The 16772-nt window shown below is 41.1% G+C and overlaps 1 protein-coding gene and 1 long non-coding RNA gene across 2 annotated transcripts in view; one reads left to right on the forward strand and one right to left on the reverse strand.

The window, feature by feature from the left end:
* Window positions 1–16772, forward strand: part of DOCK2 (dedicator of cytokinesis 2) — a 514326-nt gene that overhangs the window by 422465 nt on the left and 75089 nt on the right. The window contains exon 33 of the mRNA XM_025212572.1: window positions 120–268. Coding sequence (XP_025068357.1) covers window positions 120–268 — 149 coding nt within the window. The remainder of the gene's footprint in view (window positions 1–119; window positions 269–16772) is intronic.
* Window positions 120–16642, reverse strand: LOC112551461. Its single transcript, XR_003095774.1, has 3 exons — window positions 16530–16642; window positions 14353–14499; window positions 120–232 (listed from the first exon to the last, which is right to left on the reverse strand). It is a non-coding gene; the product is annotated as an uncharacterized LOC112551461 (long non-coding RNA).

Consider the following 16772-nt stretch of genomic DNA (forward strand, 5'->3'; position numbering starts at 1 on the left):
ACATTACTGAAACTGATAGTTTCCACACTATTCTAATGGATGCCAATCCTAGTTCATTTAATATCAGAATGGTAATGGTTCTTTCCTTTTCAAATATTGTATTTTCCACTCTGTTCTAGGTCAAAATAAAATCTGTTTTATTCCGGGGATGGTTGGACCAATCTTGGAGATGACTCTTATTCCAGAAGTTGAGCTACGAAAAGCCACAATCCCAATATTCTTTGATATGATGCTGTGTGAACATGAAAAGACAGGAGAATTCAGAAAGGTAACAGAACAAATATTATGCATCTTTTTAGTAGCTATGTTATTCTTATGACTATAATTAAATCTAAGTGTATGTTTCAAAAAGTTATCTGTGAACATTCATTAATATTTATTTAACTGCAAGATATCTTCTATTTTGTAATTATTTGCACAGTAAGTTTTCAGGAAGTAGGAGAACCCCAGGAAATCTTGTGTGATTTTGTGGAGGTTCACCCAAAGTGACTTATTTTATCTCTTTTCATATTAATAAAAAAAAGTTAAATCATTCAAGGAATAGACAGAAACAATACCAAGTTATTTAAAATTCCATAAATCATGCAGCAGAAGTAGCAAAGGTAGAATATACAATGCCTGAGGTATCATTTCACAGTGAAAGGTTTGCATAGGATGAAATATTATTCAAGTTGGTCAGCAATCCCAAATTGTTTTGCCTGGTGGAAAAAATGGAGGGGAGAAATCCCTTAAAAAATTAACCAATGATTTGCTGTAAATGAAATAAGATAATGGTCAAAGTGTATGTGAAAGAAGCATGAAGAACTGACTTCTCAGTTCTTCAATTGTTTTCCAACCTATAAAATTGAGAACAAAATGTAAGAAGTTTAAGTTTTATCCATGGAAAATATCTCTTTGAAATGAAGTTTTCTTTTCAATTTTTTCAGTTGAAAAAATAAAAACAGTTGTCAACATTGACTTTGCCAAAGCCAGTTTCCAACAGAAAAATTCCAGTAAAAAGAATATATACCCATTGTAATTTATTTTTGTCAGATAGCAAACAAGCATGCTTCTCTCCAAGTTGAGTGGAGTTGCAGACCCTCTGAGGGTAGAGTTAGCATTCAGAATTACCTTGGTAAACTGAAAAAATGATTCAAAATTAATCAAATTAAATTCAATAAGTATTAATGTCAAGTCCTGCACTTGGGATGGAAAAATGACATGCCTAAATACAGACTGAGGAATGAATGAAAAAGCTACAGTACTGCAGAAAAGGACCTAGGGGCTATAGTGGACCATAAACTGAATATGAGCCAATAGTGTGCTCTTGTGGCGAAAAAAGGGGGGGAAAAAACCCAAAAAAACAAAACCTAATAGTCTACTGGGTTGTATTAACAGTAGTGTAACTTGCCAATAGTCATTTGGTAACTGTTTTCAAATGTATTAAGTGTGGTCATAAAGAGAAGGGGAGACGGACTGTTCCTTTGGTTGTAGGCAACAGGACAAGGAACAAGGGTATTACATTTCAGCAGTGGACATTCAGGTAGGACATTAGGACAAACTTCTTTTCTAGGGGGGTAAGCACCAACTAGTGGAAAAGGCTACTTAAAGATGTTGTAGAATCTCCATTGTTGGAATTTCTTAAGAGCAATTTGGGCAAACACTTGTCTAGAATGGTTTAGTCAGAGCTGATCCTGCCTTGTGCAGGGGATTGGACTACAGTACCTCCTGAGATCCCTTCCAGTCCTTCTTTCTTATAATTCCAGGGGATAGGAAGCTGCACTGGGTTTCAGGATTAGAATCCAGATCTCCTAACACCACTGCATTGCTATGCTTGGCTGTCAACAAACCATTCCAAGGTGGAATTGGAAGTGCTGGACTAATAGGTTTAAAATCACATTATGGGATTCTTGCAAGGATGGCAGTGGCCATATGACCAGAGTTCAGTGACTATATAGCCAACAAGCTGGATTATCAGGTTCCCTGGTTAGTACTATAGAATGAAGAGAGGGATGACTCAAATATAGATTCATCATTCCCTGGTGTTGCCATAGACCTTCTGTAGATCCATAGGCTAGTCACTTAATCTATGTCCCTTGTTTTTCCTTCCTCCTGTCTTCCTTGTCTATTAGACTGTAATAGCCAGAATAGTGCCTTGCTCAATAGGTTTTGGTTTGTATATATATTACACATTTAAGTCTATATTTATGTTTCAATTCATATAGGATATTTTTTAAAAATATCAACAAAACCTAGAAAAAACTGGCAGATGAGATTTCCATTTTGGCCAGTAGTTAACACAAAGCTTTTGGCCTAAATCCAAGATTAAAAACTGCAGTTGCATCTGTATACCTGTTCTGTCTATATCCTAATAGTCCTATATCTGTTTTCTTAGGTATGTTTTCCTATTCTTGGCTTAACTGTATCCCTTGGGATAGATACTTAAACCTACAAAAAACCTGAAAATATATCAGTCAATCTAACTGATTAATGAGGGCAGTAGTTTACGAGCCTCAGAGATACCAGGTACTTGGATGACCCCTAAACTAATTCTTATGAAGATATGAATACATTTCAGGTGATTTTATATGAATGTATGTATAAAATGCCAAGGAAAAGGACATTCACTTTAGTAAAGCTTAAGAATAGTTGCTTAATAGTTTTTATTAGACAGTCACTATTAGAATCATAATTTAACACTTCGTTGTGCTCCTTTGGATTTTAAATATTAAAACCACTTCTTTGAAAAAATGTTTCTTCTCTTAGTCTGTATAATTTAAGTGGCATATTTTAAGAATAGCATTTAAGGAATCATATTTGATTTTTTAGAAACTCTGAAAAAATATGTGCGCTAGAATAATCAGTATTTTAACTCCTCACTTAGAAAAGTGAAAGAATCAACATTAATGGAAAATAAAATTAATCTATCACTATATTCACGCAATTAAGCTTTCACGTTATTAATGGATCATTTAAAATTAGACAGTACTTTGTGTAAAGCTAATTATTTTCTTTCAAAGGTCAAATATGAAATTTTCAAAATCTCTTAAGTCCCATTAGGTCCATTTACAGAAGTATGTTAGGACATGTGTGCTTTGTTCTACAGTGTTTGAGAGCACGGCTGGGAAGCAGTGCCCTTCCTACCCTCTCCTACTCTGTACGGGCCAAACCAAGAAATGAGGAAGTAAAGCCTCAGGATGTCCCTACTACCACGGTCAAACTCTCTGCTTCATATGTTTGTGAGCAAAGGTAACTTCACCACCCTGCTTCCAGGTTTGGCACATACAGAATGGGAACAGGTAGGCTGAGCCATGCTGCTCGGAAGTTCTTGTGAGAACTGCAGCTTGTAAGAACTGGTCAATCTTACTGGCGCTTGCTAAAGCTCATTGGTTTTCATTCAAAGGCTTCATTTGTAAATACACAAATCACATTTGAAAATGGAACTTTGGCTGCTTCACCTAAGTACTTCAAAAAACCCTCAATTCAGTTAAAGATATAAAGACTAGCAAGGCTTTAAATGGTAATATGCTATAGGTATTTGTAGAATTATTGTCTTGCAATCTTTTGTAATCAGAATGGAAATTATGCACATGCATGGAGGTAATTTTATCTGTGCTATTGTTTGGAGTATCTACAGTCTATCTTTGTTTGAAAGATCAAACTCTATATTCTGGCAGAACCTTCCACTGAAAAGAATATTATTAGAGAGACCCACTAGTATTTGCCATAACTGATTGCTAAAGCCTTAGATTAAGAGATACAAAAATAGCTTTTAGTAAAAATGAATAAATAAAAGGAAACAGTGTAGTTCCTTGTTGAGTAAATAGAAACATAATTGAAATATACATAGATTTAAGTTCATTTTAAAGATTTCACTTTGGTTTAGGACAGATTAAAATTTGGGCTGTCAATTAATTGCAGTTAATGCTTGGGATTAATGTGTTAATTGGTTCTTGCATTCATTTTTTAATGCATTAATCATGCATGTGGTTTTGGAGCCCGTGCCCGGGCTCTGCTCTGCTGCCTCCAGGCCAGCCAGCAGGGCAGAGTTGTCAGTGCAGAGGACCACAGGGCAGCCTGGGAGTAGGCTCCAAAAGGCTGCAGCAGGATTGGGGGGCACGCACAGACACAGATACAGACACACATGAGCAGCCCTAGCCTGCGTGCAGAGCAGCACTGCACTGGTAAATCTGGGGAGGTAAGGGGCGGGGGGCAGATCAAGGCCCCCAAACTAAGAGAGGGAGTGGGCCAGGGGCAGGGAAAGGTGCTGGGGTAAATACAGCCCTGGAGCCAGGGCAGATTATGGGACAGAGCTGTGGGAGGCTTGTTCAAGGATGCGGCTCCCCATCACTGTACGTGCCTCCAAGGGAGGTAGGGCAAGCATGTACCCCCGCTCCCCGCTTTGTGCACAGTATGGAGGTGGGCTGCAGGCTGGGGCTTTGCATCCTGCTGCCTTTGCCCCAGGAGCTGCGTGACTGCAGCATGAGAGACACATGGCATGGCCAGAGTGTGGCTCCCAGGCCAAAGGCAGCAGGGCATAGAGGCCCAGCCCATAGCAGGCAGCCTGCCTCCACCCTGTGCACAAATCAGGGGGCTCATGTCTCCCCCAGGGATGCACGCAGCAGCAAGGAGCCAACCCCCCCCCCCCCCTCAGCATCCCTGGACGAGCCACCTGCAATTTTGTCCCAGCACCTGCCCTGGTCCCAAAGCCCCATTCACCCAAGCCTCCACCCTACTCCACCCTCACTGTGGGAGTCTCGATCTTCCCCCCGCCCCTTCCTTCCCACACCTTATTTCCACAAACTTACCTGCTGGGGTATGCATCTGTCTGTGTGTGTGTCTCCCTCTCTCTGGCTGCCCCTCAATCCCAAACCACAGACCCCTCAGCCCTGCTGCTGCCCCTCATTCCTGACCCACAGTACCCCACATTCTGTCAGGGTGTGCAGGGCCCCCACTCCAGGGTCCAAACCCCCCACACACCCAGACAACCCCCTACACCTTCACAAATTCCCCCGCCACAGACACCCCACATCCACTCCCAACCATACAAAGTACCTGCATAATTCTGAGGTTTTAGATGTGCAATTAAAATCGTGATTAACTGACTAATTTTTTTAATTGTGCAACTAATCACAATCAATTTTTTAAATCATTTGACAGCCCTAATTAAAACACATATAATAGTAGTAGTAGTACTCTCAGTTCTTCAAATCCCAATATGTCCAAGGATTTGTGTAGATGTGCGGAACTGCCTCATTAGCAAAAACAAGGAACATTTCACCTATGGAAAATGTAGCATAGCACTTCAAAACAGAGTGGAGGAAAAGGACTTTGTGTGGCTGTTCTCACATAAGTTTGCCAAACTGAAGTCTATCACATGTAGGCATGGTTCCATTGAAGAAGGAGAGACCAAGGCTAAATATGGCAACTGAAGTTCAATATTAAATATGTCTCTTATAATTTATTTGCCAGCATCTTTTATTTCAATTCAGCAATGTGCTGTTTTAGCAGCTGCTGATAACCGAAGGAAATGGTTTGTTCAAGTTGGTTCTTGTCTGGTCAAGCAGAAACAAAATTATTGGATACTTTAAAGAAGTAATCCATTTCCTACCAGTTGCTAGATACTTATTAGGGAAGATTTAATTGACTGACACGTTTGCTTTAGGTAGTAGGTGACCTTATGCTACACTCACTGTTCTGCATATTATTGCAGCAGTATCAAACTAAGAAACTATTACAGTCTACAGGAAGCAGGTTTACAAGATGAGTCAAAAGGACTGCTCTGTTTTAATACTTGTATACTTTTTAATATTGAAACTATTCTCTGCCTTTCTAACACTGTAATTGTGTACATCTATGGCTCTCAAGATTTGCTATAGCCTGTATCTGATCGGAAAATTATTTTCTACTCCACTCCACTCAATATCTCTGTTGTACATGTTGCAGTAGACAGCTGGTTTGGTCCCAATTCATGATTCAAAATTGCTTTATTCTCTGATATTAGCATAGAGGTTATTGTTCCATTGCCAATACTCACTTTAGAGTTATCAGTATTCAAATTACTGTGAGTTATGCTGGGAAAAAAAGACTACCAAAAACCAACAGTGGATATAGACATAGAAGACAAAATCCGTCCCTGTATTACAGTACTTTGTGTGGCACCCCTTTGTAGCCAAACTGTATATAGTTGTTTTGGAGAGAAATGTGCCCCTTTAAATTGGGAATAATGTACAAGAAATTAAAAGAGAAATAAGAAACATCTTTTCTTCCAGCCTTCCCAAACAGGACATTCATTTTCAATACTTTTAGTCCAATATTAGCCTCATCCTCAAATGTATACATTCCTTATAAAGCATTATGATGACCTTTTTGTGTCCCTTATGATATCCCTTATGATTCCCTAAAGCTGAAATTGTGTACCAATTGGTGTGTCATATGTAGTAGTTTCATTATTTGGGGAAGTACTTCAGAATCCTCCAAGTGTGCTAGTGCTCTAAATAAATAAATACTGCAAAGTTGAGTTGGAATGATTGATTGTTACAATTAAGTCTTATGTTCCATTTTGCTATAGTGCCTCACATGCTGATACTGCTGCATTCTCTAAGTTTAGATGCTGAACCAGCTGCAAAATAGTCGTTTGAATTAAATATCTTTATAATAAAGGTATAATGGGAATCTAATGTGGGATCCCAACAATCATACTTCCTGCCAAGCCACACACGCATGGAAACAGGCACAATTGTGTGATCCTTCATTGGATCCCATCGCACCATATTGCCAAGCATGGGAAGCCTGATCCCAGGCTCCCCCTGCACCAGCAAGTAGCAAATTTCTCTCCCTGTGATCCCCCATCTGGGAGCCCTGATCAGTAGGGCTGTGCAAAGCTTCAGGTGCTGATTCAATTTGGAGGAGATTCAGCCTGATTCAGTGGCTGAATCTCCAAATCCGTATTGAATCAGGAGACAAATTAAAAGGTCTGAACTGATTCGAAGCTCTCTGAATCCATTCAGAAAAGATTTGGAGAGCTTCGATGGTTCAGGCAGTCCCCACTGAATACAGCAGGGAGCTTGACCTGGACTTCATGCTGATAAGTAGGGGGTGGGGGAGGGGGGGACAGGAGGAAGGGGAGGGGACCATGGGAGGACCCCTGTAAGGTCCCCCGCCTGCTTCTACAGCCCATCCCCCATGGCTGACCTGCCTGGCCCCAGCTTTTGGTTGTTTAAAAAAAGCCCCTACTCACTGGGTTCTGCCAGGTGGCGGGGGTGATCCCCACTGCCCATCACTGCACCATGCTGTGTGGGGGGCTCTTCCATGAGCCACCCACCCGCTCTCCCAGCCCCTGCTGTGGCTGACCGACCCACCCCAGCTTCTGTCCCTTTAAAAAGAACCAAAAAAACCCCCTGGTCTCACCAGCTGCTGCAGCAGCCTCTGGGCTTCTTGGGGCTTGTAGAAGGCCCCCCATGCAGTGCAGGGCAGTGGTGGGCAGCAGGGATCACTGGCCCCCACCATCAGGAGGCAGTGATTCCAAGCAGGGGAGTTCTTTTTTAAAGGGTTGCTTGGCTGGGTTGGGCAGCCATGGTGAGGCTGGGACAATGGGTGGGGGTTGGGGGGGTCATGGCAGAGCCCCCCCACATAGCATAGGGCAGTGGGGAGAAGCGGGATTCTCCCCACCCCCCCACCCCCACCGGGCAGGAGCTGGTGAGAGGGGGCTTTTTTTTTTTTCTTTTTCAAAGAGCCAGGGGCTGGGGTCTGGGGGGGCAGTCATTGAGAGCAGGCGGGGGATGGGGCCTGTGTGATTCAGTAATTCGGCTGATTTGGCAGCAGCCAAATCTCTGAATCCGATTCAGCTCAATTGATTCAGGACAGTGATTGGAATCACCAAATCAAATCACTGTCCCCCTGAATTTGAATCCAAAGTGAATACTAGCTGCCTCGCACAGTCCTACTGATCAGCTGGGTCCTGAACCATTCCTGTGTGCTCCAGAGGTTGGACACTGGCGAACATGTTCAATTAAAGTCATGATAGAAGCCAGCCATAAAACTATTACACCCATTTTGTGTAATACCTTTGTGGTTTATTCCTCATTTTATCACGCCATTAATTGATTGAATGTGTGACCAGGTCAGTACTTAGATATAATTAACCAGTTAATTGCATCTTAAGTGATTGTCTGTCAGGGGCCTCATTGAACATCTTGTCATTAATAAGAAAATACTTTCCCCTGTCCTCACTTCATGCAGGGCAGCAGAATGATTAGCTATTCCTTACAAATCTACCGGATAGTCAAAACAGTGTTTTTTGTATTTTCTTGAATGTTGTCCATGGTCATCTCTCACTAGAAGAATTAGCAACACCAGGGGTTTCAACTAACCAATTCTCTTATTTCTTACTCAGTAGTTATGAAATATATTGGATAGTATGTTCGACCTCCCAAGTACACTCAAATATTTCCTGTTATGCAGCAGAACCTTCTTTCTCTTCTTTTTCATATATAGTATGGAGAGTTCAGATTTAACACTTCTACATCACTACAGTTACACAAACAACTGCCATGTGGCATATTCAGAGGATTTTGAAGTGCTCATAAATAAATAATTCTATATTGAGAGTGTGAAAATGTTACTTGCTAATCTTAATGCCTAGGTACAAATGTTTGGAGAGGTCAGATCTCATTAAAAATGGCCACCCAATCTATCTAAGTCCACTCAGGCAAGGACCTTATGTTTAGGTTGACCTAACTAGGGATCTAAGTGCAAATTGTATAGAAGTTCATAAAGGTTAGATTGGTCTAAAAATGGGTGACACAAACTAAGCTAACGTCACCTCCTGGGTAGTCTAACTTAGATCGGGTCTGACAAAACCAATCTAACTGAACTTCTGTATAGTTCCCAGTACAGCCCCAGGGCTGTGCTTTTCCCTCCTGCTCCACAGGCACTGCATTATTTTTAGCCCCCTCTTGCCCTTCTCTCCAGCCCCTTGCCCCTTTCGCAGATGGGGAACCCAGGGCAGCTCAGAGGTGGTGCAGGGCAGCCCAGAGGCGGCATTGGGGAGGAGCTGAAGGACAGCCCTGGCATAGACTCTGGGTGGCCTCAGCCAGAAGGGCCCCGGCAGTGGTGAACACGCCTACCACCAGGTCCTAATTTTTTCCAGTTCCCAGCACAGCCACTGCTGCTCATTGTGGGAAGGGCTGCTTCTCTCTTTCTCTGTGTCTCCTTCTTCCTCTCTCCCTGCCCCCCTGAACCATCCCACACCTACAGCATGTCCCCACACCAGCTTCTGTCCCACATGCCAGAAGCAGCTCAAGGTGGGAACCAGCAACAACTTTGGACACAGTTGGCAGGTTCCCACTGGGGATCAGGGCATCTTCCCAAGCAAGGCTGGAGATGCTTAAGGTTCTGCCTGTGCCCACATCAGCTCCCTTGCCCCCCACCCCTCTGCCCACCTGGAGCCCCATCCTACATAAGGAGGTTTGGTAAGCTGTTCCTGGCGGGGAGGGGGTGCTGACCCAGCCTTTAACAGCTCCCCAAAAATTCCTATGTGGCTTGCAACCCTAAATAATTATCTACCCCTGCCTGATAGTTGGCTGTTATTCCATCCACATCTCTGTAATAGACCAGAATTCTTAGCCGCTTTTCTGATTCTGTTAATCAATTCAGTCTGAAGGTCAAGATTCCAGCTATAGTAGAACTCAAGTACAAAAAACTGTCAACAACACCAAGAGATTTATCCTCCAGAATCATGTCAGGTATTTGTTCTTCCACCCCTCAGTACCTGATCACAGTCTTCTTGAGACTAATTGCCATCCCAAAGCTCTTGCATGACTCAGAAAATCTGTCCAAGAAATTTTGCAGGGAACAGTCACTGTGGGCAATCAAGGCCACATCATCCAAAAATAGAAAATCTCCCAGAATGAGTTCTTTCGCTTTGGTTTTTGCTTTAACCTTGAGATGTTGAACAAGCCTCCATCTAGTCGATGTCAAAGGCATTTGATTCTTCCTTTTCATACATTACAGTTGCCTTCATACCTTCATGCAATGAGCAAACTATGTTCAATAGTTTGGGGGAGATGACCAGGTTCTTCAGAACAGTAAAAATGCCCTTTCTGTTGACTGTATCAATGAAGGTTGTGTACAATGGTATTCATTTTTCTCTACACTTCTCTTGCATTTGCGTGACTGAAAATATATCAATGGTGTAGTGTCCTGTGTGAAATCTCTCCTGAAACTCAATGAAGTTTCTTTCACCTAGAGTTTGCAGAATGATAGGAGTGACAATTTTTCTGACATTGTTCAACAGGGAGATATCTCTATACTTGTCACAGTCACTTCCATCCTCTTTGGTTTTATATAATTATAGAAACCGAGCATCTTTGAAATCTTGTGGTACTGCTTCCTTTTTCCAACAGAGCTGTATCACTTCATGAAGATTTCAAAGTAATTTGTTGGCATATTTATAGATTTCAGCAGGCAAATAGTTGTTGCCAGATGCCTTGTTCCCAGGAATCGATTTAATGGCTTTCTGCAAATCTTCTAATGTAGGCTCATTGTCTTAATGCATCATAACTTCAAACTGTGGTAATCCTTCCAGCTCTTTGTGTTTGATTTCAGTCTCATTGGAACATATAATTCCATAGCGTTCAATCCATCACTTAAATCGTTTTTATCAGTAATGACATTTCCATTTCAAGTATTTCAGAAGATCTGTTTTCTTCTTGACTGGACCAATTGCTCATTTAATCCCTTAGTGCATTCCACAATTATTACCTACATCAGCTATGTTTTGAATATCATCACAGAGGTTCAGCCAAACATCTTGGGTTCACCTCTTTTTGCATTTCTCTTTGATCCTTTCTCAGATTTTCTAGGGTTATGGTGTTGGGACATTTCTCATAGATGTTATCAACTGTCCTTTTGTTCTCAACCAGTCATAGAAGAGTTTCAGAGTTCTCTTCAAACCAGTCTGCACTTTTCTTTCATTATTTGCCAAATGCTCTTATAGCAGCATTTTATCTCTTAGTTTTTAAGCTTTCCCAAGCCTTGGTGGCTGTGTTGTTAGGTAAACCTGCTTTCACAACTCCTTCATTGAATAGTCTGAATTTTTTTTTTCTTTATGTTTTTAGTTTTGCTGATGTCTCTCTGAGAGTGACTGGTAGTTTTGGTACAGTGGATCTTTTTTATGTTGATTCTGACTTTGCATCAGACTAAGGCATGGTCAGTGTCACAGGCAGCATTGAGATAAGACCTTGTATACAGGATTTCTTTCAAGTGGTTATGCCTGGTCAGTAGATTGGTGCCCTGATCTTGGATATTTCTATGATGTCTTTCTTGTGATTTTCCCAGTGAAGTAGATATTGGTAACACATAGATTTTGACTTGCACCGAGTTCTAACATTGGCCATTTTCATTCATATTACCAATTCCATGTTTGCCCAGAATACCAGGCCAATTCTTAAAACTATTTCCAGGTCTTCCATTGAAGTCACCAAGTATTATTATGGTCTCATTTTTGTGAGCTTTCTCAATCTCTTCTTCAAGTTGTTGGTAGAAAATATTCTCGTCTTTGCCACTAGCTTGAAGGGTAGGCACCTAGACACTAAACAACATGATGAAGCCTTTCTGTGTATGCACTTTGATTGTCATGCAGGGCTGGATTATGACATACTGGGGCCCTAAGCTATGTCAAGCTTAAGAGGCTCCATAGCATTACCAAAAAAAGTGTATTATTCTAACAGAAAGGACAATAAAAATAGAAATACTAAAGCTTTATATTTGCATATATAAATAGGTGAAGATGCAATGAAAAACTAATAATCTAACTAAAACATATATCTTGCAAGAAATCTATTTGCATTATGAAATACTTTCAAGTTTAAAATACTTTATGATTTCTAGCAATTACACACACTTTCACACACTTTCTGTCTCTCTCTCTCTCTCTCTCTCTCTCACACGCACACTCTCTCTCTCTCTCACACACTCCTGGCCCTAGGGTATCAGCATGCCCCATGCTCCCATAGACTAGCAATGCAGCCACGTGGTGCTGGAGTAGCCCAAAAGCTGCAGCAAGAAGAGACTTCCAGTTCAGGGGGAGGGACGTGGGAAGGAGCTGCGGGGGCGGGGGGGAAGCTTGCACACAGCTGCTGCTGCTGCCTCCATTAAACACCCTGTGCTGCTGCTCTGTATGTGGCTGGTGCTCCAGGACTGGCCACTGCTACACCCCCCGACCCCTCTTCAGCTTCACAACTGGCTGCAGCGCCAGTTTCAAAAAAAGATCATTTTAAAATTTCTGGAACATGCTTGGTCCCAAGCATGCCAGATTTGTGAGGTTTACTGTGTTGCTTTTTTTTGTATTTAGAGGCCCCTCATAATGTGAGGTTCTAAGCTGTAATTTACTTAGCTTGTAGGGCTGTGAAGCTTCAGTCGCTGATTCGATTGGGCGGAGATTCAGCCCAATTAGGTGGCCGAATCGCTGAATCCAAATTGAATCAGAGGACCCTTTAATCTCTCTGAATCAAATCATAACTCTCCTAATTGATTCAGAGAGATTTGGAAAGATTCAGAGATTCAGACATAGACACAGCTTTAAATGTTTTTTCTACATATCTCTAGGTAGCAGGTGACTCGTGAACACCGCAATGCTCAGGCACATGGAGCATCCCACAGGAGTGCAGGAGGCTCCCCAGTGCTCTTGGCAGCAGACCTAGAAGTGGACCAGAAGCACTTCTGGGTCCCCCAGAGAGCATGCTGAGGGGCCCCCTGTGCCCCCCCCAGCTCAGAGACTGGTGCCTCCTGGGTCCAGGGGGACACCCAGGGTCCCCCTGCAGCTGATGGCTGGGCCAGGAAGGACCCTGGGTGGATGAGCATTGCGGTGTTCACGAGTCACCTGCTACCTAGAGATATGTAGAAAAAACATTTAAAGCTGTGTCTTTGTCCGAATCGCTAATTCTCCGAATCAGCATTGAATCTTCACATTCAGATTTGGCTGAATCGAATCAGGGACAGTGATCCGAATCAACGGATCCAATCACTGTCCTTGATTTTGGCTGAATCCAAATCTGAATTGAATAGGGCCTACTTCACACACCCCTATTAGCTTGTGCCTAAATCCAACATTGATGTCGTGAGTCAAATAGATACAGCAGTTGGGCTTTCAGAGAAAGAAAATAAGCTGTTTCTAATAGCAAAGCCTACTCCCTGATCTCTCTTTTCTCCTGTGGGTTTCCCATGCCAGAATATGATATAATCATTCTCTTGGATAGAACCTGTATCTGAGAGCTGAGTTTCTGATAATATAGCAGTGTCAATTCTGAGTCTAATCAATTCATAGTTTAGTAGTGCCATTTCCTGAAAATCAGAGACTGAATTGAACCTGGGGTCAGGGTCCTAACATTCCAGCATGTGAGTCACTTCATCATTTTGGCTAGTATAAATCACACCAAGACCTTCTGTGCATATGCCTAGGCAAGGGTATGGAGGAGTGGAGGCTGCCTTAGACCTATCACCCCCACTTTAAACCATTGAGACAGAATCCAAAGGCCAGGCCAAGTTGAAATGTTCAGTGACTTGATGGTTGTAGCTTCTGCCAAAGAGCAACAGATAAAAGCTGTTTTTGACTGCCTGATGCCTCAGTGAGGCCATGTTTCTATCAGGGTGATGTCCCTCAGCCTTTTTCCAACCAAGGAAATACGCACAAGATAGTGGAGGCTAGGGCTTTGAGGCACCATAAATTCACCTTACTCTGGAGGTTGTAATATTGTGATATTTATAGGAGCTACCCTGCCATGAGTAGCCCCACCGCATTGCCACATTCCTTCCAGTTGGATGCAGTTTATGGTCCTACCCAGGACCAAACTTAATCTAACCTCTCCCTAACCTCACCAAATGTCTGTATGTACCCACTGAATGTATCATTATCACTATAGATCCATTCCTTAAATTAAGACTATAAATTTGGAAACTTTAATGAGAGAAGCGTGCCTCAGAATGTGGTGTACCGGCCTTATTTAATGTTCTGGATCCCAGGTATTCTTCTAACACTTTTTAGGGGTCTGTCCACTGGTACTGAGGGAGCTCTTCAGGAAAGGAAATCTGAGAACTTTTACAATGAACAGCTCAGCCCTAAAATCAGACACTTGTCTATTTCAGTTCCAGCCATGAAAATCAGTACTACATGGATTTTTCTTTTGTTCCTGTCAAGGATATATCTTTGGGCTATTAAATGGGGATTTCCTACACATTTTACATAGCTTAGAAATAGGCATGGATTCCTCATTTGTTTTGACCCAAGATGACAAACCACTTGATTGGTTTCATCACGAGTTCATGCTCTGAAAGACTTCTAATCCATTTCCAATGTCAATTGGCTAGGCTTACCTGAGTCCCAACAACCAAGGTCGATTTTCCTGGAGAAGCATGTTAAATGTGTAATCCTTAATGCTTACTTGAAAATCAGACATCAGTCCACTATTTATTTATTTATTTTTTGTTTCTGAGTCTCTGAAAAGGTCTGATGTGTTGTCTCTGATAACGACACAATGGAAAACATGATATAATGGAAAAGAAAATATACAGAGTAATATCTCCTTACAGAATGTTGATTTGTCTGGAAAATTGCCAGCTTTTCAACCCTCCATCCCACTACAAAATGATCCAAAGCAGCAATATAGGTATACATTCCCTATTGTCCAATGACAAAAGCCTAGTTTTGTGTCATGTGGAAGATCTGAGTTTGGCACCTTACCCCAGGACACTAAATTTTGCAGATTCCCCATGTATTGATCACCTCATAAACTAGTGGAATCAACTGCCTCTAATGAAAGAAGCTTTCATTATTCTGTCACTGCAGTGAAATGCCTAGACCCAGACCAAGCAGGACCCTAAAGCACATACTTAACTGTGAAGGGAATTGGATTATTCATTTGCTAAAAATTGTGTGTGGTATTAAATGTTTTGCTGGATTGGGGCCAAAGTAAGTACAATTTGTCTATAATATGCTTTGAGCATAGCATATGCATACATATATAAAACAACACAGATTTTAAACTGTATTTGTCCCAGTTTTCTTAATAATTGTTTTACACCTAAGTAACCTACTATTACATACTCAATGAGCTTTTAGGCTTTCCAGGTTATACACATTTTTATATAAAGAAATAACTAACTTGTGAAACTTCTTGCCAGGAGATTTTATTGAGGTATAATTTTTTAGAATAATTAAAAAGATGAGCAGATTTGAAATAACAAAAACATTCCAGTTATATTAGATAGGATTAAAAATGTTATACGGAATATATATCTTGCACCTTCTGGGCAAATAAAGACTATATACATAGCCGTATCAACATTTTTTTATTTTAACTAGTTAGATGACACGATGATTGGATGAAGTTAGAAGAATTAGAGATTCACTATAGTATACTTCCCTTCATAGTGCATAGAAAAAAAGGTCTGGAGGTCTAAAAAAAAGCACCATGGTATTTTGGCTGAAACAAGACTACAACTATGTATCTTAGGAGCCTTCATTTTCTCCTCAAATGCAGCATTTTTATTGAAAATTATAGTGTGTTCATTTTTCCTCTGTAGTTTCAATTGGATATTGCCTTGTCTGCTTTGGGTGAGGTGGCAGGGACTGGTATACTTCTGATTCTATCAACAGAAAGACTGCTGTTTTATATCCTAGAAGTTTTTACTTGTCTATTTATGTCAGCTGATCTCTGTACCTTTAAACCAAAGCTATTTATCATTTTATTCTTCTGTAGTAAGTATTTATTTAGAGACATCTTGTGTTGAGAATCAAAAATCAGCTGCTGAATATATATATATATATATATGTAGTAATGCATTTTTGGACACTTAGAGATAAAAGAAACCAAATGTATTTCAAAATTCTCTACTCCCAGAATGTAATGTAATTTGCATAATGTACTGCACAGCTCTTACCAAACTGATTATTAATTATAAAATCTTAAGACTTTAAACATGGCAACTTGACTTAACTGTTCCAAAATGACAAAGCAATTTCCTTTACACAAAGCATGTTAAGAATGTTTAAATAACAAATTAACCCAGTATTCATATTGCAATACCATGCTGTCATTTCAAGAGACATCTGAACTTTAATTGAGGACAGATCCTTCAAAACACTAAGCTCAAATATCATAAAACCCCCTTCCTTTCCCTGAATCAGTAAGTTCCAAAGGCTGCTTGCTTTTCCAGTAAGATATTCTTGACCTTGAAATGCTCCAGTGATTTTGAAAAGAGTCTATAGCATTTAAGGGTTCCGCTCTTGGAATTGCTAGACTGGTTGAATGTTCCTAACCCTACAGTTTTACATGAAGATAATATTTCACAGCTAGCTGCTCACTTCACTTATTTGGTCAACTAAAAACATGCCTGTATTATCTTGTTAATATTCTGTGTTGCTTTTTCCCCCCTCTTAATTATGTACTGATGCCTATTTGAATGCATAGTTAAGTCAGGGGAGGTTGTAAAAGCAGTTATTACAGAAGCCAGCAGGAAAGGTGAGACAATAATAAAAGAACCACACTTACTGAGTTTCAATGTGCTTAAGGAAACAATAGCAGGGGCATCAGCAAGGGAGAAGTTCCATATCTGCCTCTGTCCAAGATGGACTGGGGGCTTTTTCACAAGGGCTGAACCTGGGATCAAAGGCAACCCAAAACCTCCAAATCATGGAAAATGAAAGTGATTTAATGAGATGCAGGAAGCTACCCAGGGTGTGCGCATGCAGAGAGGCTGAGGGACTGGGCAGAATTGCACAAACATACAGGATG

The sequence above is a fragment of the Alligator sinensis genome, unplaced genomic scaffold (assembly GCF_000455745.1).
Source record: "Alligator sinensis unplaced genomic scaffold, ASM45574v1 scaffold606_1, whole genome shotgun sequence".
Taxonomy (NCBI): Eukaryota; Metazoa; Chordata; order Crocodylia; family Alligatoridae; genus Alligator; species Alligator sinensis.